The sequence below is a fragment of the Coenobita brevimanus genome, chromosome 6 (assembly GCF_032717465.1).
Source record: "Coenobita brevimanus isolate Jiangsu-jjx chromosome 6, ASM3271746v2, whole genome shotgun sequence".
Taxonomy (NCBI): domain Eukaryota; kingdom Metazoa; phylum Arthropoda; class Malacostraca; order Decapoda; family Coenobitidae; genus Coenobita; species Coenobita brevimanus.
The window spans coordinates 52,935,911-52,962,650 of record NC_136959.1 but is presented as its reverse complement, the minus strand read 5'-3'; the positions used below and the strand labels follow the sequence as shown (position 1 = coordinate 52,962,650).

The following is a 26,740-nucleotide window of genomic DNA, read 5'->3' as shown; positions in this document are numbered from 1 at the left end:
TTTGAAAATATGAGAGAAGAAAATAAAGGAGCTCAGCAACCAGAACAGTAGCTAAAATGACGTAAAGAGGGGTCTTTGAAAACGCTATCCTGATTGCATCATCGATCAGTAAATCATGTGTTTACACTTGGGTTGTTCAAGGGAAAACACTTTGAAAATACAAAGGAATTTCTAAATAAGTGTTGAAACATAAGAGAGAAGAAAATAAAGGAGCTCAGCAGCCATCACAGTAACTAAAACGACATTAAGAGGGGCCATTGAGCAGGCTGTTGTGATTGCATCATCAGTGGATAAATCATGTGTTTACATTCTGGCTGTTCAAGGGAACACACTTTGAAAATACAAAGGAATTTCTAAATAAATGTTGGAAACTAAGAGAGAAGCATATAAAGGAGCTCAGCAACCAGAACAGTAACAAAAACGATATAAAGAGGGGCCGTTGAAAGACTATCACGATTGCATCATCGATCACTTTCCCTGTCAGGAGAATTCCCCGTCAAAACATCAGCAATTCACAATCACAACAGTTCGCACCTTGGACGATTCTGCGTCATTCATACATTATTATTATGCATGACAGATGTTTATATAATTGTCCTGGGACCGTCTGATGGTGGAATTGTATACAATGCAGCTACTTCTTCTCTTCTGAATTTGAATACGAGTGGGAGATCTCATTCCCCAGTGACCTTGACTGGGTACAAGTGAGACAGGCACTGGTTTTAGGCTTAGCTTAGCTTCTTTTGCAGCTGTTCGGCCATTTAGATTGGCTTTAAACTTTTTTTTTTTTTTTTTTTTTTTGGTGGGTTTAAATCTTGGATGGGGGAGGGAACCCAAGGCTCAAAATACATCCCTATACTTTACATGACGTATACTGTATAGATACGATACCCCACCTAGCGATGGGTTTTTACTTAACCAATTGCATCATTAAACTGAGGTATGCCTGTATCATATCCCCCAAATAACGATACTTTACATATTCAGGAGACTGTCTTGCAAGATTACTCCCTTTCTGTCTTTTTCCCATTTGTGCTTCTGTACTTACAGCACATTCAGAACTGGCATTATTTTGCAGCCAATCTCTAATACCGGTACCACTACATCTCGTATTCACTCACCTACCATGAACACTGCACAAGATGGAGCTATTTTCCACACTCTTTGGCAGATTGTGCATGGCTACATTCCTTCTGCTTTGTCAGTATTGCCACCTACCCTAGATATCATCAGTTTTGTTTTTTCCATGCTTACCCTTAAACCCTTGTACCCCATTCTCTCTCTCTTTCTCCTAATTCTTTCCTCCATTACCCTTTCATTTTCCAGGAAAAAGAAAGTCATCAACATACACCTCCCATGAGAGTCCAGTTCTGAAGTCACATGAGAGCTTCAAGTACCATGATAAATAACAAGAGACTTGAAACTGACCCATGATGCACATCTGTGTTCGTGGAAATTCAGTATTCAAACCTTCATTCATTCTCACCTGGATGCAGCGACCTTCATATATTGCCATAACCACTCTGACCAACCATTCCTCAGTCACAAGCTTTTTCATTGTCCACTTCACTACCTCCCTGGGCACTTTATCAAAAGTCATCTCCAGTTCAACTAAAACAAAGTACAACTCTCTCTCTCTCTCTCTCTCTCTCTTTCTCTCTCTCTTTTTCCCCCACTGGAGAGAGACGGGGAGGAAGGGAAGGAATGGAGGAGGAGAGAGAGAGAGGAGGGACTGATGTTATGATATCTCCTCCGTTTATTTGTTTATTCTAAGATGCAGACTGCTTCTGGCTTTAGTGGACTTTTCCTGATGCATAAGAATTTAGTCCAGTTGGCTTCTCGAGTCCAATAAAGGTGAATTCCGCTATATTGAAGTCCATTATATCGAGGTTTTACTGTAACTTCCTATTTTCAGAGTAATTTGTATTCATTTTTCGTCCTAGATCATCATTTATCTCCTTTTTCCTCTTCACTAGTCTGTTTGCATGCTTCTTGATCTCAATATATTAATTTCTTATTTCAACTGAACCCCTGTCCTGTATCCATTCTAGCCACTTCATTTTACTGCTCTTAACTTCTTCATCTCACCATGCCGTACCTTTCTTTTTTGTTGTTACTCCTGTCACAGCACACACTGCTTTAGCATTGCTAATAAGAAGTCTCTATATACATTCCACATGCTGTCCAGATCCATTTCATTCCAATTCACTGATTCTAACTCCTCCCCTACTTTGACCCTGTATTCATCTGCCATTTCTTCAATCCTAAGCTTCTTGACATTCAGTCTGTCTCTCTGACAGCTCATCTCTCTCGTGGTCCACCTTACTCCTCTCAGCTTGATCATGCATACCACAATCATATGATATGACAAACCTCCACATTTTCCTCTCAGTGCCTTCGTAGCAGCAGCACTACCCTGCATTGATTTCTCTACAAGCATGTAATTGATCAGGCTTCTTTCAACATGATCTCCATTCCCTCTGTACCACATATATTTATGTACATCTTTGTGTTTAAAATAGGAATTACAAATGCACAATCTCCTTTCCTGACACATGTCCTTCAGTCACTTCCCATTATCATTCTCTCCTGGTACTCCTTTATTACCCATTATATCATTCACAGGACTAGTGCCTACTTTATCATTCATATTGCCCATTACAATCACTTTATAACTCCTGGGCATTTCTCTTACTACTTCATCCACCTCATACCAAAACCTGTGTGTTTCTGTCTCACCTCTGTCCTCATCTGGTGCATACGCTACAATCACCGCCACTTTCACCCTCTCAAACTTGAACTTGGCATACATATATCTCGAGCTGACACATTTGTAATCTCTCATTCCACTCGGCCACACTTCATTCATCACCAAAGCAACTCCTTCTTTGCATCTTCCACACCCATCCCATGCCCAGCCTTACACACTTTACACCCTCCAACTCCTCCACTTCACACTCATTCATCTTAGTTTCACACAGTGCCATCACGTCATATCTTGCACTCTTGAACACATTCACTACTTCCACCCTCTTACTTTCCTCATTCACACCTTTCATATTCCACATGTCCATGCGAATCTGCCCATTTGGTTGGGGCCCTGGGCAGGCACTGGGCCCCCCGAGGCTCTCCAAATCATTTGCCATAATTTAATGATTTTAGGTAGGGGTATCTGGGGGACACTTATCCCTGCCAAAAACCCCGGTTATTTGGTTACTACCTAGCATAGTAAATGATTTCCTGGGTACAGGAAACCATTTGGCTTGTTATTCAGTGTAGAGACCATAAGGCAACACTACATTGAGCGAGTGGATGATAGGCACCCGCACACCTACCAGGGCATCACCCTTTCCCTTGTACACATTTACAGTCACACTCTTCAGCTAGTCATCTGAGACAACACACTCATATATAATCATGTTTATCAAATCAGTAACTAAACCCACTCCTATATCTCCTGAGGCCTTCAGCATTTCAGCAGTCAACCCAGACACACCTGTCACCTTCCCAGACTGCATCATGCCTATGGCCCTGCTCTCAGAGTCAGCATCAATCAAAGGCCAAGAACCAAATACTGTATCTGCTGATGCCAAACCTTCCCTGTTCCAAACTTCTCATTCAGCAACTGGATATAATGCTTTCTTCAGTCATCTTTGATATCCTCACTGTCCTCTACTACCATTCCTTCATCATTCGTCACACATTGCTCACCTTTGATATCCCTGTTTTCCTTCTTCATCTGATTTGCCACCTTAAAGACCATATTCATCCTTTCAATGCTAGTTAGGTTATCCAGTAAAAGTATTTGAGACAGACTTTGCCCTGTATGCTTCCTTTCTAGTCCTGTGCTTGGCAACCAAGTATTCCATCTGCTTCCACTCCTATTCCATTCCTGAAAAAGCCTTCATTTCTCCTTAACTGTGACTTCTGTATCCCTCGTCCAACCACTGTGTTACCTTATGTTTTGGTGGGCCCCTTGTCCATACACACACTGAATCAGTAACTCTTAAGAGATTGTTAATGAGAAGACTACTGTTCATTAACACTTCTGTCAGCAGCTCTCTGTTCAGTCACAACTCTTCTCATCTCACTACAGAAAACATCCCTTACTGCATGGTTTTTCAACTTCCATACTTTATTTTACTCTTAGGTGCATAGGTCCTCTTCTTCACTGCCTGCTTCATGAGCACCATGTCATATCACTAATTTTTGTTGCTGCATACACTCTTTGCTCCCTACGACTTCAGCATCCCTCACCAGACTCATGTGTAATCAGCCTAATCTTTTTTCCAACAATGCATGTTGCACACAGTCTTTTTCATTGCCTCCCCAAATCGAGTGTCCTTTTCCCATGCACATTCCTCTTATCATATGTACATCTCCTATGTACCCCCTCATATCATTGAGCTGCCTCACGCAACCTAGTCTCATCATCCCTCATATCACTTACCACATGTATTAGGTCATCCCAGAGTCAGTCTTTTTCCACATTATCCATTCCAGCCTGTAGAGCATGTGCTGATATAAATGAAATCATGAGTTTACCAAACAGTATTTTCAGTGCTGTACAGTAATCCGTTCATTCACTCTCATTACATTCATGACACAGTCCACCCATTTTTTCCCCAACCTGCAGGATAGTACATTAAGTTATTCTGGAAGGGAAGTACGGATGAGTATCATGGGATGGGCGTGCATGTTGAAGAGAAGTGGATGAGATATGCAGGGCCATAACCAGGACTTGAATACAGATGAGGCAAACACGGGGCATGCTTCCCTGGAAATTTTTTTTTAGCCTTAGCACCAAATAATTCAATTGCAGGTGAATTTGAACAGATTTAAATTAAGTAACTCAGAAAATTTAAAAAATGTTGCTACAGTTGTATGTTTTTATTAATGTGGTCATTAGAGGTTGGGTGCACAGCATTCAGTTATGTAAATATGTTCTGCAATACGGCATTTTCATACATGCTAGAAAGGATTATTAGCATCATTGGGTAACGCCACGTAGTTTGTGTTCCCGCCGCCAGGAGCCCAGTGCGGCACTGATGATATTTATACACCTAGAGTGACTTGCATCAAGATAACTTTGGTGTGAATCATGGGCAAATGTGCTTTAGCAGATGAGGAAAAATGGACTGCAGCAGAACTCTGACATTTCCTCAAAGCAAGAAGAATACCATGCCATTAAAAATTCGGGTCGCTGCTCTCAGTCCCGTGCGATTTCAGCCATAGAATCATGTCAGGATTTGCCAAATTAAAGATTGCGATCTTTGGAAACTGTATGACAAGTTTTTCCAACGGAGATTCATAACGCTTGGTAAAAAAGTGCTGAATGCAAACACACACAATAAGCTTTCATTGCTTGTAGTAAACTCCATAAAGAACTTTTCAGCTTACATCTCATTTAGAGCATCAGTAAAATATCTAAGATGAATATGATACTGGTATAATGCTTTATGCATGAGTAATAATCCCATTAGGAATTTTTTTTAAAGGAAGGTACGCCAGGTCTGAGCGGGTGGTGACCACATGCTATTTAGTGATCCAGCAAACACTGGCAACTTTCAGGAGTGTGTAGGGGCTCCTATTGCAGTAGGCTGTAGTAACCTATACTGTTTAGTCACGTTCTGAGTTGGGCTGATCCACTCCCGATGACTCACCTACAAGCACTGCGGGTTGAGGATGACAGGGATTAGTTTAAAGTTATGAATGCGATCAGAACAAGTCCCTGTACTTTGAGGTGGGGGTGGATTGAGGAGGCTGCTAAAGGAGGGGACGGGGAGAGGAGATGCCAGATGAGGCAGCTGCCTCATCTGCCTCAAGGTGGTTACGTGCATGGATATATCATGATTAAAGTGAAAGTAAACAAAAGGATTATGGCTGGAGTAAGGAAGGGTTAAAGATTGGTTGGAGGAAGTTCAGGGAGTTGTTGACTCCCCTGACATTGAGAGAGTTCTAAGGAAGGGTTAAAGATTGGTTGGAGGAAGTTCAGGGAGTTGTTGACTCCCCTGACGTTGCGAGGGTTCTCCCTCTGTGCTAAGGGATCTTTGTAAATGACATGTGTTAGGAGTGTAATATACTGTATGGTACATGGGCATTAAAGGAAGAGGATATTTGTAGGCTCACATGTACAGAAATGACAGTGATCAGATGGATGTGTAATACATCCTAGAATGCAAGGCCTGGGGGGCTAGGTTTACAACTGAAGAGTTGAGAGGAAAGATGTGATTGGAGTACAGTAATCACTTATTTATCTGGACATAATAGACCCAAAGGTATGTCCGGGCAGTGGCAACATCCGGATAATGAACACTATTCCCTTATCATGCCCAGACCTTACCTATACCCACCTCCAGCCTATGCCTAACTTATTTGCACAGTACCTGTGCATAATTTGGCAATGTTTTCCAGTCATTCAGGCATATTTAGACATCAAAACACACAGAGGAATATCCAAATTAATGGTAAACACCAAGAAAACCATGCAGAAAACCACTGAAAACCAAAAAACACTGTACCTATACACTACTGTATGTACAGTACCCCGCCTTATTTTGGCAGTGTTTTCAGTTTTTTCTGCCATATTTTGACATTAAAACACACAGGATTATCAAAAATAATTTGAAACACCAAGAAAACCATGCAAAAAACAATGAAAACCAAAAAACATCCTACCTAAACACTACCGTATGTACAGTACCTCTCCATATTTTGGCAGTGTTTTCCGGTCATTCTGCCATATTTTGAAATCAGAACATATGTAGGATTATGCAAAATAATTTTCAACACCAAGAAAACCTTGCAGAAAACCATTGAAAACCAAAAAACACCCTACCTAAACACTGCTGTATGTACAGTACCCCTTCTATTGTTGGCACTGTTTTCAGGTCATTCTGCCATATTGTGACATCAAAACATACATAGGATTTTCCTAAATAAATTTTAACACCAAGGAAACAATGAAAGAAACCTAAAGTTACCTGCCAAAAAACATTTGGTTGAGATACTTACCACCCAGTGCACCACAGACAGGCTTCTTAACCCACACACCTCCAGCAGGTGTAGAGTTGTCCCATGTGGTCTGGTGGCTAACATTTGCACCTAGCAAATGTCCCATAACTCCTCCACCTCCTCCTGGAGCTGGGCAATGAATGGTGATGTACTCTTTGGTAATGGTGGCCTACCCACCCCAGGAGACTCTGAAGACGGCTGCAAACTTACGTCCAATGGAGACTCAACAGCTGTCGATGTGTTCGGTTTAGGGTCCGATGGTGAAGGTGGGAAACGAAATGGTGTTGGTGGTGGTGGTTAGAATGGGCTGGCACTCATGGGGGTCGCAGGCTTGAAGGAGGAGTCGATCCTGGTCTGACGATAGGACCAGTGATTATCCTGGAGGATGACAGTGTCCCAGACTCCCAGCATCTCCATTGCCAGGTGGAGCAGTACCAGCTCGCTGTCACAGTGAGGGTGCTTGGCATACTCAGCACCCCTTCAAGGTAACCACGGAGGACACTGAGACAAGGGATTGAAAGAGTTACAAAGGGCTGCAAGTCAGGGTCTCATCCTAGTCCTCATTGGTCCCACTGTCCTCTTCCATGCCCGCAGAGGCAGCAGGGACGATTTCCTCATCAGACAGTTACAGATAACCAGGATCACCTCCGTCATTGTCCAGCCACTCCCTCACTTTGTCAACGTGCACCTGCTCTCCTGCTGTTCAAAGGCGACTGCGGAAATCATCCACATCAAACCCCTCAAAGTCTTGCTCAGCTCTGTTTCCCTGGAGGAGACGAGACCAACCGCTTTTGAGGGTTTTCATGGAGACTTCCTTCCATGCGTTCACCCAGTTGAACACTGTAGACTTCAGGTCGTAACACCGAAGATTCTGCAAGGTCTGCTCCCCACATCTGTCCTCGGCCATGTCCTCGGCCTCCAGCATCACCATCACCTCTTTCAGGAACCTCTGGCAGTACAGTCTCTTCACAGCCTCGATAACACCCTGGTCTGTTGGTTGAATCAGAGCAGTTGTATTAGGTGGCAGAAACATGCACCTAATCTGCCTGTCATAAGCAACCAAATCCTTCTCAGATGGATGCAAGGGGCCATTGTCCAGGAGCAGGGATGCCTTCACCTGGTCACGAGCAATACCAAGGACCTCCGTTTGATATCGGATAACCTCCCTGACAAAATGTCTATGGAACCAATCTGTGAAGATTTTATCGGTAAACCAGGCCTTCACAGAATGGTACCACACAACAGGCAGGCTATCCATCAACCCACGGAGACAACATGGTTGTTTTGCATGCCCAGCAACAACGGGTTTGAGGCATTGAGTCCCGTTAGCATTGGCACAGCACAAAACAGAGACACGTTTAGACAACTTCCGACCAGATACAGTTTTCTCCCTTTCCTCAGCCAGGGTGTTGGTGGGCAAGGATCGGTAGAACAGACCAGTTTCGTCAGCGTTATAGACTTGACCAAGGGCAAGGCCCTCGTCCTTGATCGGGCGCTGCACCTTCTGGCAAAATGGGTCTGCCTCCTCCACTGCCACGTCTAAGGCCTCGTTGTGTGCCATATGGCCAGTAAGTCCTTGGCAAAACTTGAAGCGGAAGAGCCATCCCTCGGACGCCTTGAAGTCGTGCATGTTGTGCAGGCGTTGAAGCGGAAGAGCCATCCCTCAGACGCCTTGAAGTCGTGCATGTTGTGCAGGCGTACAAACTTCTCGGGAGCAGCCTTCATCTCAGTCCCACACACTAGCACACTGGCACCACGTTACTGGTGAAACCACATCAGTGTTGACTGGTCAATAATGGCGTGCCGGGCCTGGGCCATTACCTTCCTGTCGCCCTGATGTGTGCTTTCACTGAAGTCCTGTCCATACTGCGTAACCTTGTTGTGTGACTTGTTGATATCAAACAATGTTGAACGGGCTAGATCATTGCAAAGGTTGTGTCCTGTGGTCCAGCCTGCGGCAGCCTTGCCCAATATCTCATGTTTCTTCTCCAGAGTCAGAACCCTCCTCTTCCGCTTCTCAGGTGGTGGTGGGGCCATCACCTTACATAAAAATACAGCATAGGAGGTTCACAACCTGAAGAAGGTAGGGGACCACCACAAACGCAGCCACATTCACAGGCATCATTGCAAGCAAGTCACTATGACAAAACAAAGGCGGGACTGAAGAAGGCTTGTGTTGGCTGGCAAGCAGTACAGCACTGCCATATCGCACCCCACGGTTGCAGCAAACTGCCATCTGCATATAAGGTTCACTTCCATTTGCCCAGGCAAGGGTTAGCAAGTGACGGCAACAGCGGATGACCGGTACATCACCGCCTCAGGCAGTGTATGACAAATGTGGCCTGCCAGTTGACTCTGACCATTCGGTGGGAGGTTCTGCACAAATCCCAGAGGCTGGGGGACTCCTGCCATTCGGTGTAGAGGTGGACGGGTGCTATTACCATACATTTAGTCGTGGTTTGTGGTCTGTGATACATGTGTGGTGGCCAGGAACATCATTCACCTTGTCCTTTCAAAAATATCCATAGGATTTTCTGGAAAATATGGTCAATGTGTTTCCCAGGCAAAATTACGTAAGTTATCCTAACCTAACCTAACCAAACCTAACCTATCCCATTAGGGCTACCTGGTTAAGGTGGCTGACTGGTATTGAAACAAATACCCTTACTGAATGGAAGTGTATTGTACAGTATATACAGTACTGTGCACAGTACTGTCATATGCATTTGTACAGAAATTACTGTACTGATATTATAATCATTTCGTGGGAAGGAATCTGTGTGTATTTTTTTTTTTTTTTTTTTTTTATGCGAGGAAGAAGGAACTAAAAGGCATGAGCCTGCAATAACAGTTCCCTCCAAGAGAAAAACAAAATACAAGAGAGAGCCAAATTCAAGATCCATTCATTTCGAGATGCCTGGACACACTGCGTTTAAAAGGCTGGAGATCATAGGCAGCAGGAAATACAGACAGAGGGAGACAGTTCCATAGTTGACCTGTTGCATAAATGAAGGACTGGGAGTAATGGTTAACTCTTGCAATAGAAAGTTGGACAGAAAAGGAATGAGAGTTTGCTGCTAGACGAGTGCTACGCCCCGTCGTAGAGTTGGAGGAATGCATGCAGACAGCTCAGCGAAGCAGTGACCATTAAAGTAGCGATAGAAAAGAGATAAAGATGCAACAGTGCGGCGAAGAGACAGAGGTTGAAGAGAGTCAGTAAGAGGAGGAGAGTTAATGAGACGAAAAGCCTTTGACTCCATTGTATTGAGAAGAGCTGTTTGTGGGGAGCCTCCCCACGCATGAGAGTTGTACTCCACACAGGGGCTGATAAAACCTCTGTATAGAGTCAACAATTGTGCAGGGGTAAAGAAAGAACAGAGTCGGCTTAGCACTCCCAATCTCTTGGAAGCAGATTTTACAAGAGATATAATATGATCTTTCCAAGATAAGTCCCGAGTAAATGAAACCCCAAGCATGTTCAAGGATGATGCAGGATTAAGCTGAATATTATTAAACATTAGTGGGTATACCTGTGGAAGATTTTGACGGGTTGATAAGTGTAAGAAATGAGTCTTAGATGCATTAACCCCTTAACCGCGGGGCGTCACTTTCGTGACGCTTGGGAGCAAGGGATCATACCGCGGGGCGTCGCTTTTGTGATTCTGTGTTATTTTGAATTCACCCGGGCTTTCAAGTGGGGGCTTGTATCATCTATCAGTACTGACAATGTCCAACACTAGTCAGCACTCCTAATCTCATCTGTACTCCCATCCATTGTTGACAATTTAGCCATTTCTCCCCGTTCTTGACTCCCCTCCCTACCCCCCCTCCATTACCCTATCCTCTCGCCTGCCCGGCCATGCTACGCTAAGTAAATCTTCCCTGGAATTTTTCACTGATTTCATCCATTGAAATAAGCCCTATGTCGTATTCTTATACCAAATAATATATACAAGAAAGAAATCAGGTAAGTGAGAGTGCCATACACCTGGAATTGGCTAATTATCACCTGACAACACCTCACGTGCACTCGTTCGCTAATTTTCGCTGTTTTTTTCCCCTTGAAATATGCCGTATAATCTATTTTCGTAATAAATATACATGTAAGGAGAGAAGGGAGAAGCCTAAATGATATTTACATTCACCTGGAACTACCTAATTTATAATGTATTGTCTAGATTTCCTGCCAATCATATCAGTGCTACACAAAGCTGTTTCAAGATTTAACATTGGTAGCTCTGATTATATATCTCCTAAGTAGGCCTCTAATCTATTTTCGTAATAAATATACCTGTAAGGAGGGAAGGGAGAACCCTAAATGATATTTACATTCACCTGGAACTAACAAATTTATAATGTATTGTCTAGATTTCCTGCCAATCATATCAGTGCTAGACTTAGCTGTTTCAAGAAGTAATATTGGTAACTCTGAATAACCCCTAAAGCAGGCCTCTAGGCTAGCTGGCCTGGCAACTGCGTTATCAGTGTAGTCTCATCTTCCGAAGTGAGAGGACGTATGTTTCATCATGCTGACTTCAAGGCCTTTTTTCACCCCCATGCAAATGGCTCTGTGACCTTTACCCCCTACTAAACCTCGTGTGGAAAGAGGTAAAGGGCTGACAATTGATAAAAGAGTGACTACGATCTTTCTATTGAGTAAAACAGTGCAAGTGGAATTGTAAATAATGTGTAAATAATGTGTAAACAGCAAGTGAAAGTAATGAATGTAAATATACGTGAACAATGGAAAATAGTTTTATAAGTTATTTCAAGTGACAGTGCATAACACTGTAAATAAAATAGAAATGTAAATAACGTAAATAAAATAGAGAACGTAAATAGAAATGTAAATGAGTAGTATTATAAGAATACGAGTATATACCCTAGGAGTAATGAAAGTGAAAGTTTCACTCTAGCATGTCTGAATGCTATGAGTTATGAGAGTGAAGATGAAAGTGACATTCTCAATGCCAGTATACAGGACAAGAAAGTGAATGCTACGTATTTTACTGAAAGAAATTGAATCCCTACAGTGACAATAAACTAATACTACTGAAGGAAACTTATGGATAAAGACTGTAGATATATATAAGTGTTATATAGTAATAGAAATATAAAGTGTGAGGGGTTTTATGAATAATAAATGACAGACTACCATGAGCGAACTAGTACCAGTGCGACGATCAGACGCGCTCATAATTTCCGTTGCTTTCACAGTGTTTTTTTTTTTTGAGTATGGATCCCAAACTACTTGAAAATTGTAGAATAGTGTTTATAGTGTTTGTATCTGGCTGTGGTAATCATATTACGGGTTGTTGGGAAGTGTAAAGTGGAGACTTCGTTACCCTACTTCAGAGGTCTCCACAAGTCCTACGGTAACCGACGAAGGCTCAACAATCATTCCAGGAGAAAGCTGAAGGTATGTGCCATAAGCATATGTAATTTTATTATTCTAGGACTAATAACTGATTTTTGGCAAATATTTTTTGAGAGTCTGTCGGAGCCCAAATAACCCCGCGGCACACGCAAGTAATTGGTAAACAAGCCCGCGGTGTAGGGGTTAAAAACAACAAGATTATATTTACCCCAGTCAGAGATATGAGCCAAGTCAGACATTAGGTGTGCCATAGCCTCATCCCTTGTTTGTTGAAGTAACTGCTGGGATGGGCGTTGCGGGAACTGAAAGGAAAGGTGAAGGATGGAGTCATCAGCGTATGAGTGGATAGGGTTAGATGTACAACTTAGAAGGTCATTGATGAATAAAAGGAAGAGAGATGGTGATAGGACAGAGCCCTGAGCAACACCACTGTTGATAGATCTAGGAGGAGAACGATGGCTGTCTACAACAGCGGCTATAGAACGACCAGAAAGGAAGTTAGCGATGAAGGCACAGATAGAAGGATAGAAACCGTAAGAGGGCAGTTTGGAAATTAAAGATTTATGCCAGACTCGATCGAAAGCCTTTGAGATGTCAAGTGCAATGGCAAAGCTTTCGCCAAAGTCCTGAAAGGAGGATGACCAGGAGTCTGAAAGGTAGGTGAGAAGATCGCCAGTGGAGCGTCCCTGACGGAACCCATACTGACGATCAGAAAGAAGGTTGTGATAGGAAAGATGCCTTAAAATTTTTCTATTGAGAATTGACTCGAAAACTTTTGAAATACAGGACGTTAAAGCAATTGGATGATAGTTGGAGGGTTGGGAGTGGTCACCCTTCTTTGGCACTGGCTGAATGAGAGCAAACTTCCAGCAAGAAGGAAAGGTATAAGTTGACAGACAAAGGCGAAAGAGTTTGCCTAGACAGGGTGTAAGCACAGAAGCACATTTCTTGAGAACAACAGGAGGGACTCCATCAGGCCCATATGCCTTGTTAGTATTGAGGCCAGTGATGGCAGAAAATACATCAGCTGAAGAAATTTCAGTGTCAGCCATGAGGAAGTCAGAGGCAGGAAGTGATGGAGGAACAGCACCGGAATTGTCTAAGGTGGAATTGGAGGAGAAAGTCTAAGCAAAGAGATCTGCTTTATCAGTAGAAGAAATAGCTACAGAACCATCAGAATAGAAAAGAGGAGGGAAGGATGATGAGGTAAAGTTGTTAGAAAGGTTTTTGGCAAGGTGCCAGAAGGAGCGGGAAGAATTCGAGTTGGAGAGTTGAGAGCATTTAGTACGGATGAAATTATTTTTAGCAGAGCGAAGAACAGACTTAGCATAATTCCAGGCAGAAACGTAAAGATGATGTAATTCAGGGGTGGGTTGGCTCTGGTACCTTTTGTAGGCCCTCTCCATGTTGCGGACAGCATTAGAACAAGCGTGATTAAACCAAGGCTTTCTTGCATTAGTCAAAGGATATGAGAAAGGAATGTATGCTTCCATGTCCAAGAGAATAACCTATGTAATGCATAAGGCACACCCAGATGCCTCCCGGCCATGGAAGCAATAATCATTCGAAGGAAAATCAAAGAAGTACTACCTGAGGGCCTCCCAATCCGCGGCTCCAAAATGCCACAGACGACGTTTCGTTGGAGGGTCCACAGGCCGTACCGGAGTGATAGGACAGGTTAAGTTGATAAGGTTGTGATCGGAGGAGCCCAACGGAGAGAAAAGATTAACAGTGTAAGCAGAAGGATTAGTTGTAAGGAAGAGGTCAAGTATGTTGGAGCTCTCTCCCAGGCAGTCCGGGATACGGGTAGGGTGCTGTACAAGCTGCTCTAGGTCATTAAGGATAGAAAAGATGTAGGCTTGTTCACCAGGTGGATCAGTGAAAGGAGAGGAGAGCCAAAGGTGGTGGTGAACATTGAAATCTCCTAGAATGGAGATTTCAGAGAAACGAGAAATGGATAGATTGTGGTCCATTGTAGAAGTAAGATAGTCGAAGAATTTTTGATATTCAGTAGAATTAGGGGATAAGTAAACAGCACAGATATATTTAGTTAGAGAATGACAGGAAAGCCGAAGCCAGAGTGTAGAGAATTCAGAAGAATCAAGTTCAGTAACACGAGAGCAAGATAAGTCGTTGCGTATATATACACAACAGCCACCTTTGGCATTGAAATGAGTATAGAGAAAGTAGGAGGATACAGAAAAGGGTTTGCTGTCAGTTGCCTTAGACAGCTGAGTCTCAGTTAGAAAAAGAAGGTGAGGTTTAGAGGAGGAGAGGTGGTGCTCAACAGAGCGAAAGTTAGAGGAAAGGCTGCGAATGTTGCAGAAATGAAGAAGAGAGTCAGACAGTGGTTCCAGGCACCTCGAGTCATCACCAGGAGAGGGGCGGAATGTGGGTGTATTTATGGTCCCCCCCCCCTAGGGACTCCGAGGCTGGGTGATGAGACACCATGATTTTTTTTTTGAATTTTGGAAAAGGAAGTGTAGTGTGTACTGTGCATGTAGTTTCGTGTAGATAGTTAGAGAAATTTGTGTTGCAGAGCATGCTCTGTGTAACTGAGACACTGAAAAAGTTCAGCAAAGGGGAATGGTCAGGAACTAGTCCTGAGGGCTGATGAAACGGGAGCTCCAGCACTCCCTGTCATCAGCTTTCCATCCACCTCGGGAGTACTGCCCTGCTTGACTGGTGCTACAGTTTCCTCGTAATTGTATTAACCTAATTGTGATATACAGGAAATGAGCTGCGCTCGTGGGGTCCCGTCTCTGTTTCTCAGTAAGTCAAATTTAGCTTTAAACTCGTTTAAGTTTTTAGACTGGACGATCTCTTTGTCCAGACTGTTCCACAGGTCTATACATCTATAAGGAAAACTATATTTCTTGATATCCTTCAAGCAGTTTGGTTTCTTGAGTTTCATTCCGTGTCCTCTTGTTACTCTCTTATCCCATACAAACAGATCTTCTTTGTCAATTTTATCTACTCCCACCATGGTCCTCAACACTGCAATCATGTCTCCTCTCTTTCTCCTTTCTTCTAAGGAAGGCAAATCCAGCTTTTCCAACCTCTCTCTATACGACAGGTCTGCCTGACTGGGGACCATTTTGGTTGCTGTTCTTTGTATTCTCTCAATCTTGTTTATATCTTTCTTTTTGTGTGGGAACCACACTACTGCTGCATTTTCTAACCTGGGGCTAATCATGGCCACTATCAATTTTTTCATCATCTTCTAATCCATATAATGAAAAGCTACTCTTATATTAGTCAGGAGTGTGCGTGTGTGTGTGTGGGTGGGTGAGTGGGTTGGTGTATTTACCTATTTTGTATTTATCTATTTTGTATTTATCTATTTTGTAGTATACAGGAATTGAGCAATGCTCGTGTTGTCCTGTCTCCATATCCACATTTATCAAGTCTACCTTTACACACATGAATGTTTTTCTCATGCACCACCTCTTTGTCTAAGTCGTTCCAAATATTTAAGTATTTACCTAATATACCTAATTGTGATATACACGGAATGTACTATGTTCGTGGGTTTCCGTCGCTGTTTCTCAATAAGTCGAATTTAGCTTTAAACTCGTTTAAGTTTTTAGACTGGACGATCTCTTTGTCCAGGCTATTCCATAAGTCTATACTTCTGTAAGGAAAGCTATATTTCTTGATATCCTTCAAGCAGCTTGACTTTTTCAATTTCATTCCGTGTCCTCTTGTTGCTCTCTTATCCCATACAAACAGATCTTCTTTGTCAATTTTATCTACTCCCACCGTGGTCCTGAACACCGCAATCATGTCTCCCCTCTTTCTCCTTTCCTCTAACGAAGGCAAATCCGGTTTTTCCAGCCTCTCTCTGTATGACAGGTCTGTCAGACTGGGGACCATCTTGGTTGCTGTTCTTTGTATTCTCTCAATCTTGTTTATATCTTTCTTTTTGTGTGGGGACCACACTACCGCTGCATATTCTAACCTGGGGCGGATCATGGCCACTATCAATTTTTTCATCATTTCCTCATCCATATAATGAAATGCTACACTTATGTTAGTTAAGAGTTTATAAGTCTCTCCAACTATCTTGTTAATGTGCTTTTCTGGTGACAAACTATCTTGGACCAGCACTCCCAAATCTTTCTCTTCTCTCCTTTTTGTGATTAATTCTTTACCCAAAAAATAATTCAGTGATGGTCTCCTGGTACTTTTACCCATTTCCAATATTTTACATTTCTTTACATTAAATTTCATTTCCCACGTCCAGCTCCAATTGTGTATCCTATCCAAATCCTCCTGCATTATTTTACAATCCTCCTCAACCTCTATCTTCCTCAAGATCTTTACATCATCAGCAAACAGACTTGCATAACTGTTCACTCCATCTACCATATAATTTACATAAATCAGGAACATTACTGGAGCCAACACTGAGCCTTGAGGGACTCCACTTGTTACTTCCCTCCATCCAGACATCTTTTCCTTTATTACTGTCCTCATTTGTCTGTCTCTCAAAAAGTCTCTCATCCATTCCAGAAGTTTCCCCTTTAGTCCTCCTATATATTCTAGTTTCCACATTAGTCTCTTATGAGGTACCTTGTCAAAGGCCTTCTCTAAGTACACACAATCCACCCAACCATCTCTCTCCTGTACCACATCAATCGCTCTTGAGTAAAAGCTCAACAAGTTAGAAACACATGACCTTCCACTTCTGAATCCAAACTGACATTCAGCCAAAATATTCATCTCTTCCAGATATTTTATCCATCTGTCTTTCAGGATTCTCTCACACAATTTTGCGACCATGCTGGTTAGAGACACTGGTCTATAATTCAGGGGTTCTTCCCTGTTTCCTCCCTTGTAAATTGGTACCACATTTGCCCTTTTCCATTCTTTTGGCACTTTCCCCTCTTCCAGTGAGCATACGATTAAGCTGCGAATTTTATCCGCCAGTTGTTCTCTGCATTCCTTCAGTACCCAGTTAGAAATTCCATCAGGTCCTGGGGCTTTCCTTACATCTTGAGTTTCCAGTAATTTATACACTTCCTGTACCTCCACTTTTATATCTTTCATCACCGGAACATTTCTAATCACTCCCTCCCCTTCCACAAGCTCCTTTTCTTTAGTGAAAACTGACTGGAAACGTTTGTTCATTATTTCTGCTTGCATTGCTGCATCCTTAAAGACCTCTCCTTCTACTTTCAGTTTGGTGATTCCTTCCTTTTGTTTCAGTTTGCCATTAACAAATCTATAAAACAGTTTGGGTTCATCCTTGCATTTGTCAATTATACCTTTTTCAAAATTCCTTTCTTCTTCTCTATGTAGTCTTGTGTATTCATTTCTTGTTCTTTTATATTCTTCCTTTGTTCTGTTGTTACCTCTCTTTCTCCAATTGTTCCACGCCTTATCTCTCTCTTTTTTTGCTATCATACACCTTCTGTTAAACCACTCCTTTTTCCTGTTTTCTTTCCCTCTTACTCTTGGTACAAATTTTTCCACTCCCAAATTACAGAGGTCTAGAAAGATATCCCACTTCCTCTGTATCTCTCTTGTTTCTCTGAATTTTCTCCAATCCGCATGTTCAAAAAAGTTTCTCAATCCTGTAAAATTTGCTTTCCCAAAGTTGTATCTTCCCTGTCTATGAAGCTCATCTCTTGGCTCGACGTTTCCTATTAACATCTGGAACTCAATGACCACGTGATCACTTTTTCCCAAAGGACAGAGATATTCCAATGATTCTGTTACATCGGGTTCTTTGGTGAACAGTAAATCTAACCTTGCTGGTGTGTCCTCACCTTGAAACCGTGTCTCTTCTTTGACCCATTGTGTCATCACATTATTCATTATTATTTTTAATAACATAGTGCCCCACGAATCCTCACCGCCTCCCGAGTACCATTCCTCCCAGTTCACCTCTTTACAATTAAAGTCACCCACCAAAATTATGTTATTGCTTTTCTCAATTATTTTTTGCAAATAGCTAGCCATACCTGACAACATCTCATGGTATTCATCATCCTTCCATGCTCTCGTCTTTGGGGGAACATACACTACCGCCATATCTCTCTTAACATTCTCTCCAGTTTCTAATTTCATATATATCACTTCAGCCCTGCCTTCTCTCATTTCCACAGTATCTACATTTATGTTGTTCTTCACTGCTATCATCACTCCTCCTCCCTTTTTTTCTTTTCTGTCTTTTCTCCACAGTTTGTATTTACCATCTCCCAAATGAACATCAATATCTTCTCTTAATTTGGTCTCTACAAAGCACATGACATCAGGTTCATGTTCTCTCAAGAAATCGTTAATTTCAATCCTTGTCGATATGAAACCATCAACATTAGTATATATCACCTTCATATTATTTTTGACGTTTTTAATACCCTCTTCTCTCCTACTCTTTGTCCGTACCACTTCCTCAACTTCTGATTTTTCACAACCATCCCCCTTAGTTTCCTTCACTTCTATTTCCTTAAATACTATTTCCTTACTTTTATATCCAATACTCTCCAAAAAGGATTACATTCTTCCTCTGTCCTCTTATCATTTTTTTCCTTTACTTCTTCCTTTAATGATTTTAAAACTTCTCTTTCTTCTTCATTCAGATCTTTTCTTATTATAATATTTTCCATCCCCGCCTCTTTGCTTAATTTCCATGTCACTTTAAGTATCTCATTTATTACACTTTCTGATGTAAACTTGACTCTCATTGGTCTTGTTTCCCCTTTCTTATAAGGCCCTATCCTCCTTACTTCCTCAATTTCTTTTACCCACTTGTCTCCTTCGGGGTCAATCTTGCCTAATATTCCTCTCACCAGGTTCGTGTCTCGCTCGAGTCTTACGAACCTAACCTTTTCTTCCTCTTCCCTGTTTCCAAATACTACCACACATCTGTTCCTTTCTACAGTTTCTCTCACTATTTTCTCTTTTTTTCTTCAGTATTTTCACTACATTTTCTTCCATTTCTTTCTTGTTCATTTCCCTTTCTTCCTGGATGATCTCTCTTAAGCTGACCACTTCTTTCTGTTCTTCTTCTACGTGTGCCCACTTTGCCTTATGTTCTTCTAATACATTACTCACCTTCTCCATTTTATTAGTACTCTCTTCTAGTTTCCTCCTCAATTCAACATTTTCCCGCTTCAAATTCCTAATCTCTTCATTCGCTGTTTCATTGGATTGGATCAGACTCTGGTAGTTTCCGTATTTACAGACACATCCTTTATCACTAGATTCTCTACTTTCTTTTCAAGTTCACTAATCCTCATAATTAATGTTTTAAACAGGTCCATGACATTGGTATTTGCATCTAATCCTTGAAATTCTAGTCCCTCATTGTTTACATTTTCGGCCATGTTTGATGTTGGTTAAATACCAAAACTGCTGTTACCGAAAAAAAACTACAAACATTCATGTACAGTCTAGCCAATAAATCTTTACATTTTTGGTAGTCTATTAACTTTCATTATTTTAAATTTAAAACAAGACCTTAGGAGACAGGACAGACAAAATTCCTGAAACTACTTATGGTTAGCAGCGATGGCTGGGACATCTGCTCTCTCCGGCTGTGTGTGTGTGTTTGTGTGTGTGTGTGTCCCGGTGGCCGTGTGATTTTCGGCCTTTGGTAGAGAGGTGGACGGCCGCTGTCACCAAACATGTACTCATGGCTTGTGGTCTGTGTTTGATGGTGGTGGCAGTTGGGCAAGACTAAGCCCAGTGGCCGCTTGACGTTCAATGTTCAGTAGAGAAGCGGACTGCTGCTGTCACCTAACATGTTCTCGTGGCTTGCAGTCTGTGTTACAATCTCTGTGGCAGCTAGGAAAGACTTAGCCTGGTGGCCTTGTGATATTGGACATTTGGTGGGGATGTGTGCAGATGTTTTGACATTGCTTGCGGGTTACAGTCATGTTACTCGGGTAATAGGTGGGGTAAATATAAGACGGAGATGTACCTCATGTCCCTCCTGCACAGCCTGAGTCCCAGACAGAGGGACAGGGACCCATGGGCTACCAGCCATGGCCATTGGCTGTAATGGTGATCTTGGGGCCCTCCACCAGGGCAACCACAGCTTTACCCATCAAAGCACAGCTCTGCACCCAACAGAAGGGCAGCCTCCCAGGACGCTACTCCCAGGTTCAGGCCCCACACTATTGGACAGAAGTGACAGCCTGAGAACCACAGTGCCCTGTACCCTTTGGCACAGATATAAGTCCCAGCTCCATCGTGGCCCCAGGTTCCAAAGCCACACTGGCAAAACCCTCCCCTCTCCACCCCTCGTATTCACCACTAGTCTGCAAGGGCAAAGCTTTCCAGCTGCATGCCCAAGTTGTCACCAACCTCCATGTTGTAGTGGGATACAGTATGTGCTTCTTAGCCTGTCATGCCCTGAGCTATTTCACACCTCCGACACCCCCCAATCCTGAGGTATTTTCGGAAAATTTTTTTTTGGCTAAAACCACCGCTTTTGGTGAGAAACATCAAAATTTCATAGAGAAATCGCTCACCTGAGGGTTAAAATACTCGATCCAGGTAGCAGTACCTCCTTACCTGACTGGGTTTTCTAACAGGCTGGCACCAAAGAAAACGAGTTCTGTGGGAGGGTAACTATTTTACACCACTCATAAACAGTACTTATTTATTTACTTGGTACGAATTTATATGTAGTACGAGAGTATATTGGTTTTCAAACAGTAATATAGGCATTATAAGCATTGTTTCACTGACTAACTCATCACCATACCTGACCTTCTTTTGCCACATTACCTGATCATCATTTCTGACTGTTTCTTCCTCTAATGCTATGTAAACTTTGTCCTCCACATTGTCATCGATTGGGGAATCACTCTGGCCCTGAATGTCTTTATTGGCTAGGTCACTGGTAACAGGTGAATTGCTGAGACAATGGCGTGCGGTGGGGGGGGGGAGGTTATGCGGTGTAAGGCATTGTCCCTGCTTGGCATCTTGTAGAGGAATAGAGGAAGGTGTCCCGTGTATACGTACGAAAAATCACTCGCGAAAATTGAAAATTGTGCAAATTAGGGACCTTGCAATTGCACAACATACCAGTACGTCGTCAGGACTGGCAAATGGAAAATGTTGCAACGTACCCATACGTCGACGGGACGGGGCAGGTTAAAGTTCATGTAGTGTAGTGTACAATAGACAATTAGAGAAATATAAGTGGGAGATTATGCTGGCCTACTCTCCATATAAATGTAAAAAGGTCAGTAAATGGGGATGGTCAAGAGCTGGTCGTAAGGGTAGTGAAACAGGAGCACCAGCTCTTGCTATCACCAACTTTCCTATCCTCCTCAGGATTATCATTCTTATTGCCTGGAGCAACATCCTACTCCCTGGAATATACCCTTTTTTTACTTAGAGAGAGAGGGGCCCAACTTTCTCTCTCTTATTGTGGTTTTACTGGAGAGGGGGAAAAATGTATTACATCACTTTGGCTTGGAAAGTTGGGAAGAGGCCTGTGATATCATCTTAATTCTACTTTGTTTTTAAGAAAATAGTAGAAAAATGAGGGGAAGCCAAGAGGGAGTCTTGAAGATCCAGGCCCCCTCCCCCATTCAAATGAACAACCTGAAAGGGAACACAGTCATTATAGATACACAGACCACACAGACCCTTTGATCCCATGAAGGCCATCTGCCTTTAAAAGGAATATGGATAGAGAGAGAGAGAGAGAGAGAGAGAGAGAGAGAGAGAGAGAGAGGAATGGGAGTAGATTGGCAGGGTGGGGTGAGGGTAGGAAGACCCAGCAACCCTGACTTGTCTGATACATGTTGTGTGGCAGCTGATGTTGCCATCAGCTTTTAAACTCACAAATTATCTCCAAATGTCAGTGTACTTTATTTTACTGTAATTCAGTTAGTCAGCCTACAAGAACTGTAGGCTGTGGAAAACACTGTATGCACACACCATATTCATGCATAAATTGTTCTAGTGTCAGTGAAAACAGTTTCTGCTTGTTTTGCTGGAAATGTTTTGGCATATTATACACAAACATCTGTCAGTTTCCTGGTAGTGAAGATTTTGGCTCTTCCGTGCATGTCAGAATTGTTAATTCAACAGTGCTAATCATGAAACCACTACATATCTCTGACTTTTTCACTCTTTCTCTTTGTGTGTGTGTGTGTGTGTGTGTGTGTGTGTGTGTGTGTGTGTGTGTGTGTGAGATTCTGGGCATAAGCTTCATAGCCCATTCCAAAGGCTCAGTATTCTTCCTACATACCATACGCATCTACATGTCACCTCTTCCACAGTCATTCCCACTGTCCATATTGAACACTTGCTAGGGCTGTCCCATACAGAACTGGTATATTGGTATTAGTGTGGATATTTTTAAGGGATGTCGGCAGGTCTTCTGGTAGATGAGTAAAGTCGCTTATAATGAAATTCAAATCCTTAACCTGTTCGCTGCCCTAGCTGACATTTGAACCTGGTTCATTGGGACTTTTGGCTACCTCTCTACCAATTCGGCCACTGCCTCCCTTATTGTTTCAGTTCTTCCTTATCATCCCTTTTGTTTATAGGCAGTATACATGTTCCCCATTTTGCTTATGTATGAATTTCTTTTCTTTGGTTTCCACATCTTCAGTCTGTATATGGATAGGTCAATCTGTATATGGAGTTTCAATCTGTATATGGATGGGGTTATAAAAGAGATACAAGGTAGGGCAGTAGATGTGGGAGTGGGCCTAGTGAGAGAGGGCAGTGTTTGGAAACTCTCTGTACTGTTGTTTGCAGATAATAATGTGTTATTAAGTGAAGACAAAGGGGGGCTGCAAGGCTTGGTGGATGAGTTTGGGAGAGTATGTAAGCACCAGAAGCTAATGGTGAATGTAGGGAAGAGTAAAGTTATAGCTTACAAGAGAAATGTAGTCAGTGAATGTACAGTGAGGCTGGATGAGGAGGAAATGGAAAATGTAAGTGCATTTAAGTACTTGGTAGTGTGATAAGTAAGGATGGAAGTTTAGAGGGTGAAGTGCTTGAAAGGGTACAACAAGGAAGAAGGATTGCTGGTTCCTTGAAAGCTGTGATAAGAAACAGGGAAGTGAGCATGGAAGTGAAAAAGTTACTGCATGACAGTATTGTGATACCAACTGTAATTTATGGAAGTGAAGCTTGGACCTTGTTGGAGGGACAGAAGTCAAGAGTGAGGGCAGTGGAAATGAGTTATTTGAGAGGAGCATGTGGAGTCACATGGAGAGACAGACTGACAAATGAGGATGTGAAGGAGCGTTGTGGTGTGGATGTGGATGTGATAGGAAGTGTTAGGAGAAACACACTGAGGTGGTTTGGCCATGTGGAGAGGATGGAGAGTGAGGGACTGACGAGGAGAGTGTATGTAAGTGTGGTGGAGGGGGGGAGAGGGAGGAGGAGGCTAAGGATGAGATGGAGAGATGGAGTGGAGAGGTATATGAGAGGGGGATGTGAGCTGGGAGCAGGACAGTGAAATGGCGTTGGACAGGGCGACATGGAGGTGATTTGTATGTGGCCACCCCTTACAGGATTATGGCATCTCGATATAGATAGATAGATAGATAGATCATTCCCTTCTCACCTTCATGTCTTATCCTCAGCCATTGCACTATTTATTTATGTATGTATTTCTTTTCTTTGGTTTCCACATCTCCCTACTTCCATTATCTTTTTATAGTCATCCTTCCCTTCTGACCCTCATATCTCTTCGTCAGCCATTGCAGTATCTACTAGCATGGGATGAATTGCCACAACCAGGCTTCCCACTCTTCTTTCATGGCATCTTAGGACAGAACATGCAGGAAGGTGACTCACCATCGTGGTTCAATCCTGCTGAAGCTCTCCAGGTATGTGGGTTTAAGGAAGTGCAGTGGAAATGAGTTATATGAGAGGAACATGTGGAGTTACATGGAGAGACAGACAGAGAAGTCAAGAAGTAAAGGAACATTGTGGTATTGATGTGGATGTGATTTAAAGTTCTAAGAGAAATACTGTAAGATGGCTTGACCATGTGGAGAGGATGGAGAATGAGAAACTGACTAGAAGAGTGCATGTGAGAGGAGGATGGGATGACCAAGGAAAAGATGGAAGGATGGAGTGGACAGAGATATATGAAGGAGGGAGTATTAGTTGGAGGAAAGGCAGCCAAATGATAGAGGACAGAACAACATGTAGGTGATTTGTTTGTGACCTCTCCTTATAGGAATAAGGTGTCTCACAATAGATAGATAGGTTTCTTTAGTCTGATAATAAGTTTGTGCAGGTTGTTACCAATATTATGAGCATGTGACTGTGAAGGTGTAACTGATCCTGACTGTGGCAACATAGCCTTAGAGTCCTCCCACTCACAGCCTGGGCATTCTAGGGCTCCAAAAGGACAATAAGGGATTGTGACTGTTATTATTATTATTTTTTTTAAATCAATTATGAAAGTGTTTTGTGTGCAAACCAACGTGTAATGGGTGTTTGAATGACTAGTTCAGTATCAGTGCAGGAGTAAGACAAGGATGTAATATATTGCCATGGTTGTTCAGTATATGTACAGGTCATCTGTGGATGATGCATTTTGTCAGCATATTTTGATGATAATGTAGTGTTTGCTTTTGACCCTCAGTTGTATGAAGCGTAATTTAATGTGAGTTATTTCGTCTGTGAAGTGGAGCTAGTGCTGTAATTGATACGATTTGCCGAACCAGTATATCACTAATATCTGCAATTTTTCCAATACTGAACCGATACTGATGTCGGCATATTGGATATGGATGAAAGAAACATTAACCCCTAGGTGCCGGTCCACTTCACATGACATGTTGGTAGAGGCATACGGTCCACGTCATATGACTTTTTAATTTTTTGCGGGCATGTTTAAACTACACAGTGCGCCATATGGACTCAGAATATTGTCTTGGCATGGCTGGTGTGCAGGGTCACGCTGGCTGGCCGGGGGAGGGGGCAGGGGTGGGGGTGGGGGAGGGGAGGGGAGGGAGGGCAGCCCAGCCGAGGAGTGCTGTGGTGGAGGGTGGTAGGAGGCCGGCATAGGGAGAGTGTGGCCTTGAAACTAGCTGATACTGGTTCGGGGTAGGGGTAGGGGTCGGGAGGGGTGGGGTGGGGTGGCGGGGAGGGCTACTAGGGGGCCCTAAGGAGTGTGGGGGAGAGTGTATGGGTGCTTTAGTACACTTGTACTGACCATGGCCAGCCTTTAGGGAGCATCACACTGTCATGAAGTACTAAAAGCAATGAAATAATGTGTAAATAGTGTATAAAAAATTGTGAATACCTACATAAACATAAGTTTGTATCATGGAAAACATAAAATAAGCCGATCTTTATTAGTTACTTTCTTGTATTTTTTTTGCAATTTTAGTTGTAATATTGTGTTCTTACGGCATTGTGAATTAGTGAGAGAAACAAAAACACACTCAACACTTATTTAAGCACGAGATAATCATCCCTCCTTCCTCCACCACCACCGCCAATACACCACCGCGACCTTGAGCATGCACAGCCCAGCTGCCATGCACCGCTCCCTCATACCACACCAGCACCTCCAAATCGCCAACAGGGAGGAAGTACACACTTTTTATGTGTTTTTTGTCATTTGTGATTGATTCGTAATGAAAAAATATATATATTTGGGGGAAAATTGATTTCTCTGAAAGTAACCCTGTTCTGGGATGTGGATAGGTCTACCCATGCCTGGCACCTAGGAGTTATAGGTCTTTGTTCAAGAGTTCGTTCATTGTTTAACCTGATTCTGTGCAAAAGTGTTGTTTCTTTGACACTGTTTTGCAGCATAGTAAAAGACATTCTTACTTAAAATTATTTGAAGGAAAAAAAAGGAAATATCAAAGTTGAAAGTCTTGAGTTGAGAGTGAGATATACTGGACCTGCTGTTCTGGCAGTGTGTAAGTGTGGTGGCTATGTACAGTAGGTTTATGCATATAAATGGTGTACACACACTCAGTCAACATAGGTGCAAACTGCCCACATCCATTACCAGTAGTTCACACAGTCTTTATTTACTGTAGTTGTAATATTTACAGTCACTCATCTGAGTGTAGTCTAGAAAAAGAAGTGGTTTACTGCATGTAAGAAGGCAGTAGATGCGAGCAATAAGAAGACGGCAACTGGTATAAGGGGATGAATGACATTTAGCAACGTCATTTAATCTCGCCTGTACAATAAAACAATTATTTAATTGACAGAAACTCTATCTATCTAGCTATAGCCAGACACCTTAGTCCCGTAAGAAGTGGCCGCAAATAGTTCACCTCTATGTCCCCCTGTCCCTTGCCATTTTGCTGCCTTTCCCCCAACTTACACCCCACCTCTCTTATATACAGGCATACCCAAATATCTGGTACATCGATAACTGACAAC

General features: G+C 42.6%; 1 protein-coding gene across 1 annotated transcript in view; it reads left to right on the top strand.

Annotated features, from left to right (window-relative positions):
• Positions 1-26,740, top strand: part of LOC145401238 (RNA helicase Mov10l1-like) — a 217,717-nt gene that overhangs the window by 113,612 nt on the left and 77,365 nt on the right. Inside the window, exon 14 of the mRNA XM_080273572.1 lies at positions 24,076-24,207. Within this exon, the coding sequence (XP_080129698.1) occupies positions 24,076-24,207 (132 nt within the window). The remainder of the gene's footprint in view (positions 1-24,075; positions 24,208-26,740) is intronic.